The sequence below is a fragment of the Chenopodium album genome, chromosome 4, assembly GCF_948465745.1.
Source record: "Chenopodium album chromosome 4, dcCheAlbu1.1, whole genome shotgun sequence".
Classification (NCBI taxonomy): Eukaryota; Viridiplantae; Streptophyta; class Magnoliopsida; order Caryophyllales; family Amaranthaceae; genus Chenopodium; species Chenopodium album.
In genome coordinates this window covers 64,023,233-64,041,512 of record NC_137837.1, presented here as the reverse complement: position 1 = coordinate 64,041,512, position 18,280 = coordinate 64,023,233, and the positions used below count along the sequence as shown (strand labels likewise).

Sequence of the window (18,280 nt, the reverse complement as noted above, 5' to 3'; positions counted from 1 at the left end):
TTAGGTTGGATTTGTACCTTCATCCCCGAACCCTTATTTGGTTCAAGACCTTATGGAGTTGACGATCTCTTGGATCGTTAAGGGGTGTAACCTTCACCTCGTGAACGGTTTACAAGTTCCTAAAACTTGTTGGCGACTCTTTTGCTCTATCTTCTTCCCTTTTGGACGCCACCATACTTTAGTGTATGATCACAGTGGGGTTCAAGCTAGGGGTTAACGCTTGAAATATTCCCTAGAAGAGCATTTCCAAAAATGAGCAAAAATTAGTTTCCTCATTCTATCTCTACCCACTTTCTCTCTCTTCCAACCCATGAGCATTTTTGTGATCATATTTTTATCCCACTAATGATCAAAAAAAATTTTCTTCCCCATTTTCTCTCTCTACTACATTTTCTCTCTTACTTTTAGTAATACCCTCTTATATTTCTCTCTACTATATTATTTTTAATTCTTTTTTTTTACTTGCATTGTGGACCCCACATGATTACTATTCTTCTTAAAAAATGCTCATCCTATGAGCAATTTTCATTTTGTTCATGAGCATTTTTACTTTTGCTCATTGATGTAAGTCATTTTTGATTTAATTTCACCCAAAGTTTTGCTCATGAGCATTTTTTTGCTCATTGTTGGGAATGCTCTTAAGTTGACACTTATGCTTTAAGTTTTTGATTCTTTGAACGTTTGGGTATTATAACTTCTTTTCACCCTTTAGGTAATCAACCTAAATTTTCGGCGGAAAATTTGCTAATTGCAGTAATTTAAAGTTTGTATTTTGCAAATTGCAGCCATTTAAAAAAATTTGCAAATTGTAGCCTAAAAGTTATTTTAAATTGTAAATTACAGTCTGTTTTAACTTTTTCATCGGTATACGTGTCGAAAAATATTTGGTTAAGGTTGAGCTTAAGGGATCGTAATGAGCTCGGAATTAGCAAAAAAATAACGTAAGTGCCTCGCTTTTATAGCAAAAAATAGTTGTCCATAAATCGACACATTTTTGTTGAAGTTTACGTGCCGAAAAAATAATCGGTTAAGGTTTTAGGGGCTATCTCTCTTGCTCCACAACAATAGTCTATCTATACTAATCTATCTATTAAAACTTAAAAGGCGTTCCTAAAAATATTTATGTGTCACGTATTACTCCACATCACATTATCAACCTCGCATTCTACGGTTCTACCACATCACCCAATCAACTAAGGCCCCATTATCTTCACCTTATTTTTGCTCCGGAGATCGTACATAGATTCTCCCTACCAATTGTAATCCCAATTTCCATTGCCCAACAACTGATGCGGTTCCAAGGCATCAATATTGTTATTATAATTATTTTTATTGTTATTTTTAGTTTATTATTAGATGACCGAATTTATTAGGATATTTTTGTTAGTTTAATTCGGTTAGTATAAGATAAGCTTAACTTTAAAGATCATATTTGCAAAATATTATCTTTACAAGTTAGAGTTAGTTTCCTAGTTAGATTAGAATTTGTTCTAATGTAATTAGAAATCTTAGTACTTATTTGTAGCCTATATAATGGCATTTAGGCTCTTAATAAAAATAAGTTTTTGTCAAATTGAAATTTATAAAGGTTTACGTAAGCTTGTGCTTGTGTATTCTTGGCCTAGTTTAGGTTTTAAGCTCGTGTTGCTTAGCGTTTCTTGACCGAGACTCAAGATTCCAAACCTTTCAACTGCGATTGAAGGTTATATCCATCAAAATTCATATCAAATTGGTGTGGCTGCTGTTTGACGAGGGACGAGTTTGACAATTTGTGTCAAAAAACTCAGTTTCGAATGTCATATTGATCGACTTGGTTCTCCTTTGTTTCTAAAGATTTTGAGGTGATTATTTTTTTCAAATTGGTTAATTTTTTGTCTAGTTTTCACCTGCAAAATTTGGGAACTTTTCGAGAAGCATAGCTATCAAACTGGGTTCGTTCTTTACACCTGGTCAAAAATCAAATTAATCTGCCATTGTTGAGAAAAAAAAAACTGCGATTACTTGGCTGTAATTTTTTTTCTGAATTTTTGGTCGAGTATTTTAGACAGATAGGGCTAGCAGTATCCAAAATTTCAGAATTTTTCGAGGTGTTTTCATTGGGTTTTGGTCCTCGTACTTTCGATCAATTTCTGGACTGGTTTTGTGTGTTTTCTCATCCACATAAACATGGAAAATAAAAGTTGGTTTGAAGCATTTATGATGGAAATCAAGAAAATGAATGAATGTTTGGATAGAATTGATGCTCGTTTTCAAATTCGTGACGTGAGATGTGGTGTACAAGATATGTCTTATGAGAAAGAGAAACTAGAGCAACCAATTGTTGAGGCTATATACGAGGAAAAGATTGTATCTTTACCGAGTGATAATCTTACAAATCCAATTTTAGAGCAATCTCATGAACAACTAGTAGAAGAAAAAGAAATTATGGAGCACAAAAGTGTATTTTTGTCTAGTTTTGTTGACGAGGAGGTTACATTTGAACTATCTAAGTTGGTAGCAAAAAGTCAAATTTCTACAACTTCCTTTTATGGTGATAATTGGGATACAAATATTTTCACGTATTATTTCCATTATATTGATTGCATTGACAAAGGTGTGTCATCAATTAAAATTTTGGAGCATTCAATTGAAGTTTGTGGTGCATTCATTGGTGTAAAATATAAGCATGACGTGGTTGGATGGAGACATATTCTTTTAGCTCATGTTCGATTAATTTGGATGATATCTTGGTTCCATGGTTTGCTAAAACTTGGGACAAGTTTTTTTCAAGAGGGGGAGTATGATGCGGTTCCAAGGCATCAATATTGTTATTATAATTATTTTTATTGTTATTTTTAGTTTATTATTAGATGACCGAATTTATTAGGATATTTTTGTTAGTTTAATTCGGTTAGTATAAGATAAGCTTAACTTTAAAGATCATATTTGCAAAATATTATCTTTACAAGTTAGAGTTAGTTTCCTAGTTGATTTTATCTAGGACTTCTAATGTAATTAGAAATCTTAGTACTTATTTGTAGCCTATATAATGGCATTTAGGCTCTTAATAAAAATAAGTTTTTGTCAAATTGAAATTTATAAAGGTTTACGTAAGCTTGTGCTTGTGTATTCTTGGCCTAGTTTAGGTTTTAAGCTCGTGTTGCTTAGCGTTTCTTGACCGAGACTCAAGATTCCAAACCTTTCAATTGCGATTGAAGGTTATATCTATCAAAATTCATATCAACAACCAATTAATTAAACAAACTCAGCTATTATTCTATTCTCCTCGAACGCAAGTCAACTGCAACTCCGCAATCATGGCTATAACACTAGCGTTGATCACAACATCCTCTTTATCCAACTCCATTTCCAAAACCTTCCCAAGCAACCCAAACAAATCCACCTTCTTCTCCACCTTCAATCCAAATCCCACTCAAAAACCCAACAAAAATCATCAAATCTACCATAAATTATCACAACCCACAAAAATGGCTGAATTTCTGACTGCAAAATCATCTCCAACTGACCTAGTTGCTCCACTCTCAGGTGCAATCAACCTCGTCCAATCAAACCTTGCCACTTGGAAATCCGCCGTACTCTCCAATGTAGTCATCTTCGTTCTGGGTTCTCCGATTTTGGTCTCAGGACTTTCTATCTCCGGCATTGCTGCTGCTTTCTTGTTGGGTACTCTTACATGGCGCTCTTTTGGTCCTCCTGGTTTTCTTCTTGTTGCCACTTACTTTGTTTTTGTAAGTTTTTATTTTTCTTCTGTTTTAATTTAATCATCCCATTTCGAAATTTCAAATTAATTGGTTAAATTTTGGAATTTGGAATCATGGGTTCAATTTTTAGATTGATTTTCAGGTTTTGGGTGTTGTTGTAATTTATGTGTTTGGGTTATATAATGAAGATCTTGTTGAGTCTGCATTGATTGCCTTCTTAGTTTTTCAATATGATATGGTTGATGGTTGCTGATTTACTGCAAAAATTCGTGAATAGCATGTCTGTTACTGCTAGATGTAGGATGAAATGCGTATATATTTTTATCAAGGTGAGGCGCCGAGGCATGGATGGAACTCGGGTTGTCTAGTGTTTCACCTGCATTTGTTTGTGATCGACTGGATTGTGACGCTTTTGAGTTGAAAATTATCAAATTTGGTAAACTTATCTAGGTAGATAGTTTGATGGATAGCATTTGTTATTCTGCATGCTAACCTTTTGATCCTGAACAAATCAATGAAATAGCCCTGCTTGTAAGCAAAGAAGAATTATAGGATTTCAGTATACAATGATATGGATTGTCATTTGTATTCGATTTTGGGATTTGGAGTCTCCAGATGTCTGTCTCTCAAATAAATATAAGTCTTATTACTCGGTCCATAAGGTTCGTTTGAATCAGAAATCTACATTGAGAGTTTATGATTTTGTACATACCTTTAGTCCCACCCTATCCTGGATTATAGATAGCATAACTATGCTTTTAATGCTTCAAAGATAAATGGATTTTGAGGTTATCAGTTCATGAACCATACTGAACGTGTTATCGTGTTCTGAGAGAATTACAAACCATAATAGATTGATCTAATTCTCTATCACAACCTATCTAATTTAGCAGCTACATTCATTTGGTGAATTAAAATCCTCATGTGAACAAATTGATGAATGAAGATGCTGATGGATCCATTGGATTTTCCCTATCAAAACATCATTATTGTTTCCCCAAGCAGCTTTCCTGGTAGTGTTTCTCATGGCTGCTTTACATCAGAAGTCGGGATCACACCCTTCTGACATACGACTTCATTGCATCTAATTTAATTTCTTGTTTAATAATTAGCAGCTACAATGAGACAACATGCAACTTTAAGACAAGTAATTGCTGATCAGGACACTGAATTTTGGGTATAGGCAAATGCAAGTGAGTTCAAAATTTAAAATTTGGTTGGCCATGGAAGAATTATGTGTTCAGAGGTACTTTGGCAGGTATTCTTAATCAAGGGCTCAAGGCCATTCTTTGTCGCTCGGGTTAAGCCTAACTTTTGTCTTTAATAGATGGAAGGTTGTGCAAACTATACTATACGTCTGTACTTATTGAAAACATGGTCTAAAAGATCTTTCATATTTTTGTTTTTACCCTTCAATGCAAGAATGTGATGGACTTATCAATATTTATGGGTGAAATCTATTGTGCTTAAATAATATGTAGGCTGTACCAGTGATACCATACTTGGCGATTTAACAAAGAGTTTCGATACAATTTCTTACAACTTCTTGTTGTCTGCCCTTTGATGCAAAGTTATTTTGGGGTATATTAGCATCTCAAATTTCATATCCTGCTAGTAGGTCATTGGTACTGTGCACAAGTAGTTCATTATATAATTATCTTCATTAGCTTTGTTGTGGGATAGAATGAAATCGACGGTGTTTGTTTCCTACTACAATTTCTTTTAGTAGATTTCATTGGAAATTCTAGGATTACACAAACTGGTGGACTTTCTTAACATAATTTCCCCAACGTTCCTCCTCCCCTCACTTTAGCATCAATTATTCATTGTTTCTGGGGCCATGACTCATGTATAATATAAAGAACCGTTTAGCTGTGTGATGGATTTTTAAAGTGGCATTCAATTTAGTCAATAATTCCACCAACTTTGACTTTGGATATCCAAACTTGATAGTTTATAAGAAAACAGATGAAGGTCCTCTGGAGAGTGGAGAGGGACATTTCACAATTTACATTTCTTTCTCATTCGTATTTTTCCACTTCGGGAGTTTCCTTTTACATTGTTTAAGGTTTTTGGAAAATAGTAGGACCTACTATAGGCATGGACTAATGTTCTTTGGAAGAAATGGGCAGTTTTGTTTGGGGGTGTGGATTAGGGAGGATGAAAAAGACATAAATTCATTAAATTTAAGAGCTTTGCTGTGTCATGTTCGCTATCTTAATTTCTGATTGAAAGGATTTTTTTTTCTTATATTCTTTCCTTCCCACATATTTTGAGATTTATAATTTAACCTACATTAGGGAACTTTAGCAACCAAGGTCAAGATGGCACAGAAGGAAGCTGAAGGGGTTGCAGAAAAGAAGAAAGGAAGAAGAGGGCCAGGTAGTGTAATTGGTTCTAGTGCAGCTGGTTGTGTTTGTGCTATTCTTTCGATATATGGAATAGGAGGGAAGGAACTTTCTCAGCTTTGGAAACTTGGCTTTGTTGCCAGCTTCTGCACTAAGCTGAGTGATACCGTCTCTAGTGAGATAGGGAAGGCATATGGCAAAACAACGTAAGTATTTTATTCTGTATACATCAATTATCTTTTTATTTTTATTTTTTGGACTCAATTAATATACAACAGTTTATGTGTAAACTTGGTTTGCTTCAGTCTGCTGGAATGCTGGTGTTATTGTATAAGATGTTTTCTGATGGCTTGGGAAAGCTGGTGCTTTTTTATAAGATGTTTTCTGATGGCTTGAGATTCACATTCTACGCCTATTAATGCCCCTGATTTTTCCAGAATATAATACCATGGCTTTGTCAATAAAGAAATACTTATACTCACAAGTCACAATTGTAGGAAGATAATAAACACATTGAATTCTTTTTAAAAGAAGCTATGGTAATTGACAAATAGTCACTATTCCAAGTCAGGCATGCACGATTTCCTTTCTCTGTAAAAAAATAAATGAATACACACTGAAATTTCAAGTAGGATTCAGGCATAAAAGAGTAGATATCCTAAACGTCCTAAAAGATGAAGCATTCCTAGATCGTTAAACAAAATTATGTTGAGCACCACTACTAAGAAACATACCTTTCTTCAGAATATAGGACATCTAGTGACAACATATTATTGAACTGAAGTTAGAATAATGTCAAATACTTTAATGGCGTAATGTGCTCAGCTGTTCACAGTATCACATTGGGTCACTAAACTAATTTGACACCGATTGCTATAGACTAACATTATGGTTTATAACATGACCATTTAAATTACAGACATGGAAGAGAATGTAGATCACAGTTACTCCTACATGTCGTTTAATTGACCTATATTATTTTTAATTATTAAATGAGAATGTCTAAAGTCATCAAGCGGAGTTCATAATTTCAGATTATAGGTACATTTCGTTCAAACCAATATTTTAAGAAAATATTTAGTATCAAGAGCTATATAACCGTATAATTTTATCTGAATTTACAAAGGTTTTAGTTCTCTCCTGACCCATAAGTCAGAGATGGGAATAAAGAGAAATGGAAAGAGACTTAATTATAGATGATCTATAGTTAAGTGGTGAGCTATTTTTAGATTCAATTACAAACCAAATATATATGTTATTCTCTCTCTCTCCTTTTTTTTAGCCAGAAAATCTGTTTGGGTTCTTAATCTTTTTTATATTCACTATTGATTCTTAGGATATTAGGTGTTTTACAGGCTTTTTCTTTTCAACTTGCTCCATACTTCGTAGATGATTAAGCTCTTGCAAAATTAATATACTTCAGTTAAAATAAGTTTATGTTAGCAAATTAGTGTTCAAACAAAAATAAGTATTAAATATAGCAAAACAATTTCATTAGAAATCAGTAAGCTGTTTATTTGTACGTGGAGTTCTAATGAAAGAGATTTGTAATACCAATCACCGAATCATATTATTGTCATTTGGATATAATTGTTTACAAGTTTACCTGTACAATTTGATGTGATCATAATGTGTGAGTTTTAAGTTTTCTAAATACTTACCCAGTGTATATGAGCAGGTATCTGGTCACTACATTCAAAGTTGTTCCTAGAGGGACAGAAGGTGCTGTAAGTGTTGAGGGAACCATTGCTGGGCTTCTAGCTTCAATTTTGCTTGCCATTGTTGGTTGTCTTAATGGCCAGGTTCTCCTTTCTACTTTAAATAAGCTAGACGCTTACTATAGATAACTGTGTTTAAAGTATTACACGATAATTTGCTTTTACAAGGCTTGCCTACATAAGGATAGCAACTTTCCACTAGGGCAAGATTTTCCCATTAATGTTTAATCTATTATGTGTGCACCATATAAGATTCAGAAAATTTTATCCTTAATTTCTCTCCAATAGATATGACTTTGACTAAAGTAAATCAAATTCATGACCGAGCCATGCTCAGCGAATTCCAGTGGGGAGGGGGACTATGATGAGTTCTTTTTACTCTTCATGGCTGCTAAGAATTTGGCTGTGTAATTGGACACTGTCATTATCGATTAAGAGGGGCTGTGTGGGGAGCTTCAAATTTGAGCACCTGTATTGGGTGTAACTTAATGAGTGAGAAGTGTATGCTTTAAAATGAAACCCTTGCTTATGAACTACAACTACACAAATTTGAGGTGATGGCAGATAAGTAGGGAGAGTGTTTCCTTGTTTTTTTTGTTAAGAAGTGCTTTGATTATATATTAGTGATCATCATTATCGATTTTGTTCTTATTTACTGCCTCTGCTTTACTCAGTTTCATTTTGACACTATTCATACACTCTTTTGACTATGTGATTTATACGTAATAAAAAATAGACTCGTCTCGATACATATCATCAAAGTAAACTGTTTTTAATAATTATTACTTATAGTTTATTATTGATGCTTATTGTCAAAGTTGTGTTGACAGGCATGAAATAAACTGAAGTGGGAGAGAGAGAGGGGGGGGGGGGGGGGGGATTAATTTGACATTGTATGATTATTAAGTTTCTTGTTTCAGTTCACAATATCTTTGAGAATTCATGTGTTTACCAATCATTTTTGTGGTTGTGGATGTAGTCTAGAAAATGAAAGGAGCTATTGAGAACTAATTGTGTTTAAAATTGCCTGCAAAAGCAGACTTCTGATATTTCATTGTTGCTGATGACTTCATTACTTATCTAACTAATTGTTGGTTACAAATTAACTTAAGATTTCCTCCATCCCATCTATGAATTTGCTCGTACTATTATACAGTGTCTCAAAGTAAACTTCTGCTTAAGTTCCAAGGCAAAAATTTAAAGTATCATTCTACCTGTTTCTTTCCCCATCCCATAAAGATCATTTTCTCTCCATTCCAACACACTATTCTTTTCCCTTTTTCCCTCTTTGTTAACTACCAATTTTTTTATATCGAATATAACACTATTAAATATCTCTATTCCTAAAAGTGAAGAATTTTATGCGATGGAGCAAATATATAAGATCAGTATAACTTGAATTTTGATTGAGCTTTTCAATTGGTTAATTGATGCTCTTGTTTTCTTGGAAGCAGATAAATTTAACTGGAGCAGTTATCTGCATATTAGCCTCTCAGATTGCTAATTTCGGTGAAAGTATAATTGGTGCTTTGTTTCAAGAGAAGGAAGGATTTCAATGGGTAAGCTTCCAATTTAGGCTATGTGTTAGTTTTATGCTATTCCTTGAGTTCTTATGTTTCCAGATTTTACAACGGGTTACAAATTCAATTTGGTCCTGTGCTAGAAGGGGACGAAGCCAGCTGTTGATTAAATTAACCCGAAATATCTCATACCTGTTAGAACTTCCGTTTTTGCAGCTTAACAATGATGCTGTCAACATCATTAATATATCCATGGGTAGCATCTTGGCAATCCTGTTTCAACAAGTTCTGAATCGTAGCTGGCTCTGGTTAATATACTAAACCCTCAATCTAGCTTGACTGCAGTGTTATCTTACAGTAATATTAGATACATTTGATGATGATTTTATGCTTCAGTCATTCAAAAAATTAACTCAAGTGAAATACATGTCTCTGGTGAACAGAATGATTTTAAGGAGAGAAAAATAGGTGACATAAATGTCTAGAGATGGAGATGTGTAGATCGAACATTTCTTGAAGATGGAAGAAATCCAACCGATCCAGGTACAGTTTGGAAAATCCTCATTTCTATTGATAATCAAGAGAGATGAAGTGCAAACTATACTTGAAAACGCCAATTCCCTTGTTTTTGCCGCACTATGATAACATTTTCAGTGCAGAGGTTCAAAATGAGAAGCATAGAGTTCTCACAAGTTCGTGCATTGGGGAAATATAGTGACTGATAATCACTTTGTATGAGTTTCTTCATAAACTAATGTCATGTTGAGTGCAAAGCAAGTCCAATGCCAACTTAGCTGTCTAGTTATATAGCTTGTACGTATAAACATCACTAAATTTTTATTGGCATCGGTATATGAGTTTATTTTGTTTATTGTATGCTCAACGATGTTCATCGCACACAAATATTCTCTTGATTGATGGATAATTCCTCTTTGATAACGATGATATACTCTGTATGAGGATAAAGAGCGAAGCATATCTGAAATATTGAACTCAAGTATTGGATGGTTAACTTGAGGGAATCCAACTTTTAAGGTACTTAGAAAAGAGCCTAGACCAGGTGGAGTAATTGCATCGCTTTCCACCCCATATCCCCATGGTTTAGGAATTAAATTGTTTGAGGGGTTTTTGTAGTCGTTTTCCTCAACTGGATCCCCTTTTCCTTATCTTAATCTTCATATGTTATGTGAGTAGGTTAGACAGGTGAAAGACAATTAAATAATCATATAGAACATATGAAACATATAACCATACATAATTAAAAAATAATGTTAATTAAAATCTTTCATCGGTGTATAATACTCCCTCAATCCCCGATTGATAGTCACTTTTGCCATTTTTGGTGACTTAAAATGTTAGTCACATTTGCTTTTTTCAAGTACCATTAATATTATTTTTTTTACCAAAATTCTCTAACATTTGCAAAAATATTTGTGCAAATTTAACTTTTTCATGTAAATTTTTACTTTCCCATGTACTTTAATTATTTTTTCTCTCTGTTTTTTTTTTGCATACCCAATGTAAATTTACTTTTTCAATGTACTTTCTTTATTTCTCCTTAATTCCCGTGATTTTTTTAGCAAAAGTGACTATCAATCGGGGACGGAGGGAGTACGTGATTTGAACCTTCAATGGACCTTGAAATGTACAAGGATGGTAGTACTATGGCTTAGGAATAAGATTCATAAAGGAATTAGCTAAAATCTCGATCTTTACTTTCACAAAACGCTCCAACTAATTTACAAGCAAGGAAGATAGAAAGAAACTAGTTCAGTTTGATGGACTGGATAGCCTAGGGCATACTAGAGCTTCCAAGTTAAGGTGATCAAAGTCCTTGCAACAGGGCAGAGAATATACAGATGGACAAATGGTAATAGATGTTGAAACCAGAACAAAGAAGAATATGGACTAGAGTACATCATGATTAATTTAAATTAATTATGGATAACAAACTATGTAACTGTCAATCAATTTTATTTTCAAGTACATGTGTAACTTGGTTAAGTTCGTAACATAATCCTCATCCCTAAATCACAAATTATATGATCAAGACCATATGAAACTCAACGATCTCATTGCTTGTTTGAAACTTTAATGGAGCAATGTCCTTTTCTTTGTTGTTGCCTTTGATTTGTCCTCTATTCGAGAGATCTATTAGTAGTTTACAAGTGCTTAAAACTGTGCTCCGAAGGAGTGTAACGAGCTCACCAGAGGAAGTTATAAACGGGTTCATAACAGAAATTGCAACAAGAAACTGCTATCGATGTATAAAGCTATTTTTTTTAAAAAAATAAATAAATTACAGTGTATATATTAGAAAAGAAATTACAGGACAACCTATAACTTGTTTCTCACAAAGATGTCATTGCATGTCCAAAACTTTCGAGGAAAATATGGAACAAGGTAATAACTCCGTGAGGATAAAGAATGTAACAGCAACATTACAACAGCCTCACACTGCAAAATTATAGACCAGCCAAACTAACAGACATTGCAACTTCTTCGACAGTAACCTGGAAGCTGAGCAGTTCCCACCATATATTCCGGGTTCCTAGTGCACTCACCAAGCGCAGCCCATCTCTCACAATTTTGATTGCGATCACTACAACCATCCGTGAGGATTTTGTCAAAATTATCAACATGAATCCACTTGGTGGCAGACCATTTCTCACCCTCAATCACAGGACAGCCTCCGTGGAGACTCATCTGGTCAGGTACAGCATTTGGAGACAGACTGAAGAACAAAAGAGCATCCCCTTTCTTTGGTTTCACTGAATAAATTTGAAAATATTCATAAGATAGGGCAAGAATAATCCCAGAAATAACATTCTTAGTAAGATGTTAGGAGCATACCTGCAATGCCTTTCTTTCCACACTCAGACAAATCATCATTTGCTGCAATAGCTGCCTTTTGACGTTCTGACAACTGTCCATAGTAGTAACAAGTCAAAATTAAATACATATTAAGTCAATAATTTACGGCCCAAAAATAATCTCTTAAAACCAGACCCTGGCTCATTGAAACAGAACTTGTCAATTTTACTACAATTCTACAATTTAGACTTCTCAAGAAAAGAAAATGCTGCGCACAAACTTTACAGTAAGTAATAAGCACAAATAGAGGGCTTGAAACATTGCATAACATTAAAAACCTGTAAGAAAGCTTGTAGTGCATTTATTAAAGAAAGTAAAGATCAACTAACCTCTGCATGTGGAAACACAGTCTCACCGCCTTTCATAACATCTGATAGATACATAAGAACGGTTGCATAACGATGGCCACCACGAGCAATGTTAACTTTATCAACAAAGTAATCATAGTGAGCCTCATACTTCTGTCCTTCCTCGTATCTAAGAACTTGTATGTCCTCGCCATTCTCTAAGAATTTGAAAGGGGGAAAATAGGTACCTTATTTGCTTTTAATTATTATATCTAATGCAAAGACACAGACAGATAAACACGAAGCCCAAATTTGAAAAAGATTTTCAACTCAAGCAAACATGCAATCACATTTTATTTGTATCAAGTCTCAGTAAGTAACTAAATTCAACTTATGAAACCTAGATACGAAGCACCATTGAGAAATGATGAGACAGCTGATGCCATAAGATTTAATTCCAATAAGCATGCCTAGACAATATCAAAACATGTTGAGACTTGGGTGACAATTTATATGAAGACTGAAGAGGTGACTTCTATGTATTATGAGTGATCCTAGTGAAGGCGTATGCAGTGACTTATAAGGGGATGGGAGTGACGTTAAAACGATACAAGATGACTTCCACCATCCTTTGTACAAATCTGATCTACATGAAAATTTGTTCTTTGAAACGATATATCAACAACCACTTAAAAGATTCCAGTGTGACTTCTGATATTAGGCTCCATTTGTTTTGACTTGAAAACAATTTCTGGGAAAATGAATTACCATTATCCATTTGTTCAATATATAAAAGGTGGAAATTAATCTTTCCAAAGGTGGAAAATAGTTTTCTCAAAATCATATATTTTTTCTTTTAAAAGGAGGTGAAACCACATTTTTTCCCTTTCTACTCTTAACAGCCATTTCCTCTCCTCTCTAATAAAGTAATAAGAGACATTTATGTCACACATAGCTAGTGATTAGGAAATAGTGAGAGTTAATTATCCGCTAAATTTTCGGGCCTTTATTTCCCTTAGGTCATTTATTTTTAATTTCTAAATTAAGTTGCTCAAGTGATTTTTTTTTTTTAATTAATTATTTATTTATTTTTAGTCTTATCTTATTACTACCTCCGTTTCATATTATTTACACTGATTGACATAAAGTAGAGGAAAAAAATGTCCAATCGTTGCAAATAATATGAAACGGAGGTAGTATATTGTTTGGTTTTCATGAATTTTACGATTTGTAGCCTTAATAAGTTTAGGTGTTTAACTAGTTGCGCATTGTTGATTATCGTTTCTTTCATCTGATTTTTTCTATTTATTTATGTAAATTTTATAGAGTAACTTTCCACATTTAAATTGCTTGAATCGTCTCTCATCTTTATTCACTTTGTTCATTTTATTTTATTAATGTTTTATTCTGTTCTCCCTTGGTTCTATCTGCTTGTGTAGGTGAGTGTTTGAAGGGTTGAGTCAACGATATCATCGATCAAGAAACTCAAGCTCATCAAATTGGAGAACATATGCTTGCAAAAGAGCTTAAAATGCGCTTTACTTTGCCAATTGTAAACAAGCAACTTCTAGACTTCACCAACATTCTACCTTCTGCAGCAACATGCCACCCAACCCTTGCTGTTAGGCTACGTCCTAACAGCCCCTGCCTCTATCTCTCTCGCCACCACTCACCACACATTACAGAAACAGCAGCTAGCAAGCAAACTGAGTGCTGCCCCACCTCATTGTTGCACTAACCCACACCACTGCCCCAATCCAATTTAACTCACTCGACTCACAGCCCTTGAACACCCCCCCCCCCCCCCCCCCGCTGCCAGTCAGGCCACAGCACCCCACAAAACGCTGCACCAACAACACTCATGCTTCTCCCTTAAATGCACAGGCCCTCTGCACTCTGTCCTTGCTGTCCACAAACACAACAAAAGCCGTAGCACGTCTCGCCCCAGTCCTTGCTACCATCCAGTCATACCAACCACACAGCAAAGCAGTGCAGCACCAACACACAACATTACACATCTCACACCCAAAACCCACACCACGCATGTATACAACAGCCTACCACTCGCCAACACCCTTATCTTCCATGCAGCACTCCCTGCTTCCCACCTCGCCAACAACACACACAATGCAGCAACCATGCAAGTTTGCACTCTCATCCATCTTCTCCCGGTCTCCCCTTCTATTGCCACTTTCCTCTTCCTCTATAACTTCCCTTGTAAGGAAACAAAATAAACTTTCCCCAAACATGTTTTTTATCTAAACACATGAAACTTTAGTCCATGCAAGGGGGATTACTGATGATTCCTTCTAATTAACCTACCCCCCCCCCCCCCACCCTGCCCCTCTCCCCCCTGGCTAGAGATGGCCATGGATCGGAGGTGGGTCGGTGATCCTTCATCCACCTCCATCCACCAACGATCCATCCATCACCTGATTTTTCTACATCCACATCCGATCCATCCGTCATCTATGGATGAATCGGGTGATTATTCGAGTGAAATAAATATATAAATACAATTTTGCACTTTCATGATTAAAATCTAGATTTAAAAAAAAAAGTGATCAATTTATTAAAACTTTGATTCATCCTTCTAATACTTGTTCCTTTTAACAAATGTCAATTCCTAACATTACAATAGACATTAAATTATTAAAAAAGATATTTATTTTTATTTTTTATATATATAAATTTAACGGGTGGATGGATGGGTCGGGTGATGGGTTGGATGTATCATCATCCGAATCCGATCCGATCCATGGCCATCTCTAGCCAGGGGTGATGGGTTGAATTGTGCAGTGTCAGCACTCTATTCAAGCTTTATGGCATAGAAAATAACATGTGAAAGGTTCAAGGGAACAAGTTCCAAACATTAAACATAATTTAATCAACTAATTATACTAATATTCTCATAGATTAAAGACACATCTTTTTCTTCAGAAAAATATAATGCATGAAATATATTTCGAATTCTAAATTTCAACTAAAATGCAGCTAATAATAATGATAAAATAGCATTGACACTGCGTTAAATATATAGGACTGGAGAGATGAATGTGATTTAAACATTTAATATCATAAATGAGCTTACTGGCATAGTCTAAGACATCCCCGTTAATATCATTATTTTTATTTCTGAAATTAACTTTTTAGTGAAATTGATGCAATGAAGTAATGAATGGCTAAGACGAAGATAATATACTCCCATTGTCCCATTTAATGTGCTTGTATTCCTTTTTGGGTATCCCAAAATATTGTGCATGTTTCTAAAAATAGCACAAAATCATTACTTCCTCTGTTTATATTTAGTTGACGCATACAACTTAGACAGACATATTAAGGAGAGGAGAGAAAATGATAAGCAAGTGAGATAAACTAGTAAATGCAAATTATAAATCTTACCCAAAAAGGAGAAGTGTCAATTAAATATAAACTTCCTAAAAAGGGATACGTGTCAACTAAAAAAAAAGGAGGTAGTATTTACTTTTTATCTTTCCAATACAAAATACACATATACCTAAAAAAATCATTACTTATGTTTTATATTTACCATACAATATTCTCTACCTTTTATTATTCCCACACATATTCTCTACTTTTTATCTTTCCCATAGAATATACATCTACTCCCTTTATTCTCCTTATCGTATTTTTTGAGAAATAGGCACATCAAAAAGGGACGGAGGGAGTATCATCATATGTCAACTTATCAACAAACGATGAATGTCGCAACCAAATATTTCCAGATAATTCTTATTACACAATCAATAGTTTCAATGGTATACGTGCAATGGTAGAGCAATGGAAGCACCTCTAACAGCACCACAAAGCAGGTACAACATGATGTTAGATAGTGACCAACATAAGTAGTACATCAGTGATCAGTAGCAAAACATACCTCTACTATTATTATAACATAGGTATTAAGCTCATTTACAGATAAAAGTAATTGCAAAACCTGATGCAATTTAACACATAGCAAACGAGAGGGTGAGAAAGAAAACCTTGTGGTAAGAATGTCCAGACTGCAATTTTTTGCTCTATACGTTCAACAATATCATCCTGAAATGAAATAGGGCAAAATGCAGATGAATGCAATGAAAAGTCCAAGATAAGGATATATTTAAATTGCCACCACAATGCAAGACCACCCTTTTGAAGATTCAAAACTATCTCCAGTTAAATATAAGAAGAGATTTCTTTTCCATATACCAATTTGCAACGCATGTATGCCTTTCGGTTTTAATGCAAATAATTCATCGTTCTACAAACTAATTTTTGGCTATGCCCACAGCTTTCATCGCAGTCTTCAGTTCTTTTCCCTAGTCTTCAACTATTGTCCTCAGTTTCTACTTTTCCTATCCTCTTACATAGTAACACTCATTCTTCATTTAATACACCCAATAAACCAATGCTCCACTAATCGACAGTGTTCATCATCACTTGTTTTTCAAACAAAATGTTGCCCGGGATTCAAAATTTCAATGCTAATCACATAATCTACTGCACAATCAATCTTAGTTTCATATCAGGTACAGAATCAGCTAAACAAATCATCGTTAAAAGTTTACGACTACAACGAATTCAATCACCAAAATACATCACACCAAAATGCCGAAAAATGAGAGTAAAATCAGACCTTGGCCTTGCTGATAAAGGCGCCGGAGCTTGTCCTGACCTCACTAAACTGGCTATCCCCAGACTCATTATCTGCCACAGCTGACCTCTTCAGTTCCTTTTTCGCCTATTCGAAATAAAAAAATCAAAAAAAAAAAAATAAATAAATAAAGAAAAAATCAAAACAGCAGTACAACTTCATAGATTTTTTTTTTTTTTTTTTTCAAAAATAAATCAGATTGAGACTTACAATTGATATCAAATGATCACATTCTTCATCAGTCAGAAATTTCTCATATACAAATGCCCTTAATTCAAACAAAAATGATAAACCCACAATTTAGTCAATCAAATTCAACAATAATTATAATTTTTTCTCATATAATAGATTAAATCACAGAAAAACTGACCTGGGTTTCCAAGAAATTTGCCTGACTTTAGAAGGGTCAATTTTAAAAAGAGCTGAATTCACGGCCGTGCAAAGAGATCCATTGATCAGCAACACGATTGAAAATAGGGATATGATTTGTGACAGAAACCCTCGATTCATGTTGAGAATTTGATGAAGAAATTATAATTTTTGAGTCAACTTTGAAATCAATTAAGTATTGATTTTTAGCTTGTTTAATATTCAAGATAGCAGTTTGTGAATTTCTAATCACTTCCTCGAAAATGGAAGCAGGAAGCCGAAGATGAAAATATTTTAAAATGTACCTTAATAAATATCAACACGTCGTGTGAAAATAAGATACGAAAATGTGATGCTTACTAGGATTTTTTTTTTTTTTTTTTTTTTTTTAGAGACTTACTAGGATTATTTTGAAATAAATCAACTAACTTTATTATTAAAAAAATTAGGTCTTATAAATATTGATTTATTTACGAAAAATGTGATGTTCATTGATAAATTTTTTATTTATTTATTGAGTAAAAATAAATTTAATTCATTAAAAATAATTTTAGTTAAGTAAAAATAAGTTTAGTTTAGTAAAAATCGAGCTAGCCCAGGTTTCTCACGGTGAGAAACTAGATTGTTTCTCACGAACACGTGGCATGTTCAGTTGACAATTTCAGTAAAAAAAAATTACACGTCATACAGGTGGCCCTAGATTTCGTTAAGTCACGCCGTTAGTCCTGAGTTTCAATTGAAGAAGTCCCTTCTTCATAATCCAGCTTCATCTTCACACCTTCAATTGTACAGCTGCAATTGTTCAC

The 18,280-nt window shown here is 34.2% G+C and overlaps 2 protein-coding genes across 4 annotated transcripts; one reads left to right on the top strand and one right to left on the bottom strand.

The window, feature by feature from the left end:
* Positions 1 to 3,238: 3,238 nt before the first annotated feature.
* Positions 3,239 to 10,163, top strand: LOC145627080 (protein VTE6, chloroplastic-like). 3 transcript variants are annotated; one of them, XR_014111306.1, is made up of 7 exons: positions 3,239 to 3,728; positions 6,002 to 6,255; positions 7,728 to 7,851; positions 9,222 to 9,326; positions 9,504 to 9,595; positions 9,731 to 9,830; positions 9,947 to 10,163. XR_014111306.1 is itself a non-coding variant. In XM_081679479.1 (6 exons), coding segments are annotated over exons 1-6 (1,008 nt in total). In that variant the 5' UTR covers positions 3,239 to 3,296; the 3' UTR covers positions 9,732 to 10,163. The 3 variants fall into 3 exon arrangements, 1 of the variants encoding a protein (XP_081535605.1); XR_014111305.1 differs by having other exon boundaries at positions 9,942 to 10,163; XM_081679479.1 differs by having other exon boundaries at positions 9,731 to 10,163.
* Positions 10,164 to 11,545: 1,382 nt separating this feature from the next.
* Positions 11,546 to 17,725, bottom strand: LOC145629189 (putative prolyl 4-hydroxylase 4). Its single transcript, XM_081681729.1, has 7 exons — positions 17,476 to 17,725; positions 17,316 to 17,373; positions 17,088 to 17,192; positions 16,453 to 16,510; positions 12,491 to 12,666; positions 12,141 to 12,213; positions 11,546 to 12,058 (listed from the first exon to the last, which is right to left on the bottom strand). Exons 1-7 carry the CDS (start codon positions 17,613 to 17,615, stop codon positions 11,769 to 11,771), a joined length of 900 nt encoding a protein of 299 aa, XP_081537855.1. The 5' UTR covers positions 17,616 to 17,725; the 3' UTR covers positions 11,546 to 11,768.
* Between the last annotated feature and the right edge of the window lie 555 nt (positions 17,726 to 18,280).

Bases quoted from the DNA above. Each gene is read 5' to 3' on its own strand.
- LOC145627080 (XM_081679479.1), top strand. From the start codon at position 3,297: ATGGCTATAACACTAGCGTTGATCACAACATCCTCTTTATCCAACTCC. The intron at 7,852-9,221 runs GTTCTCCTTTCT...TCTTGGAAGCAG, and splicing joins TTGGTTGTCTTAATGGCCAG to ATAAATTTAACTGGAGCAGT. The intron at 9,327-9,503 runs GTAAGCTTCCAA...CCGTTTTTGCAG, and splicing joins AGAAGGAAGGATTTCAATGG to CTTAACAATGATGCTGTCAA.
- LOC145629189 (XM_081681729.1), bottom strand. From the start codon at position 17,615: ATGAATCGAGGGTTTCTGTCACAAATCATATCCCTATTTTCAATCGTG. The intron at 16,511-17,087 runs GTCTGATTTTAC...ATTTCATTTCAG, and splicing joins CCTTTATCAGCAAGGCCAAG to GATGATATTGTTGAACGTAT. The intron at 12,214-12,490 runs GTTAGTTGATCT...TACTATGGACAG, and splicing joins CTGTGTTTCCACATGCAGAG to TTGTCAGAACGTCAAAAGGC.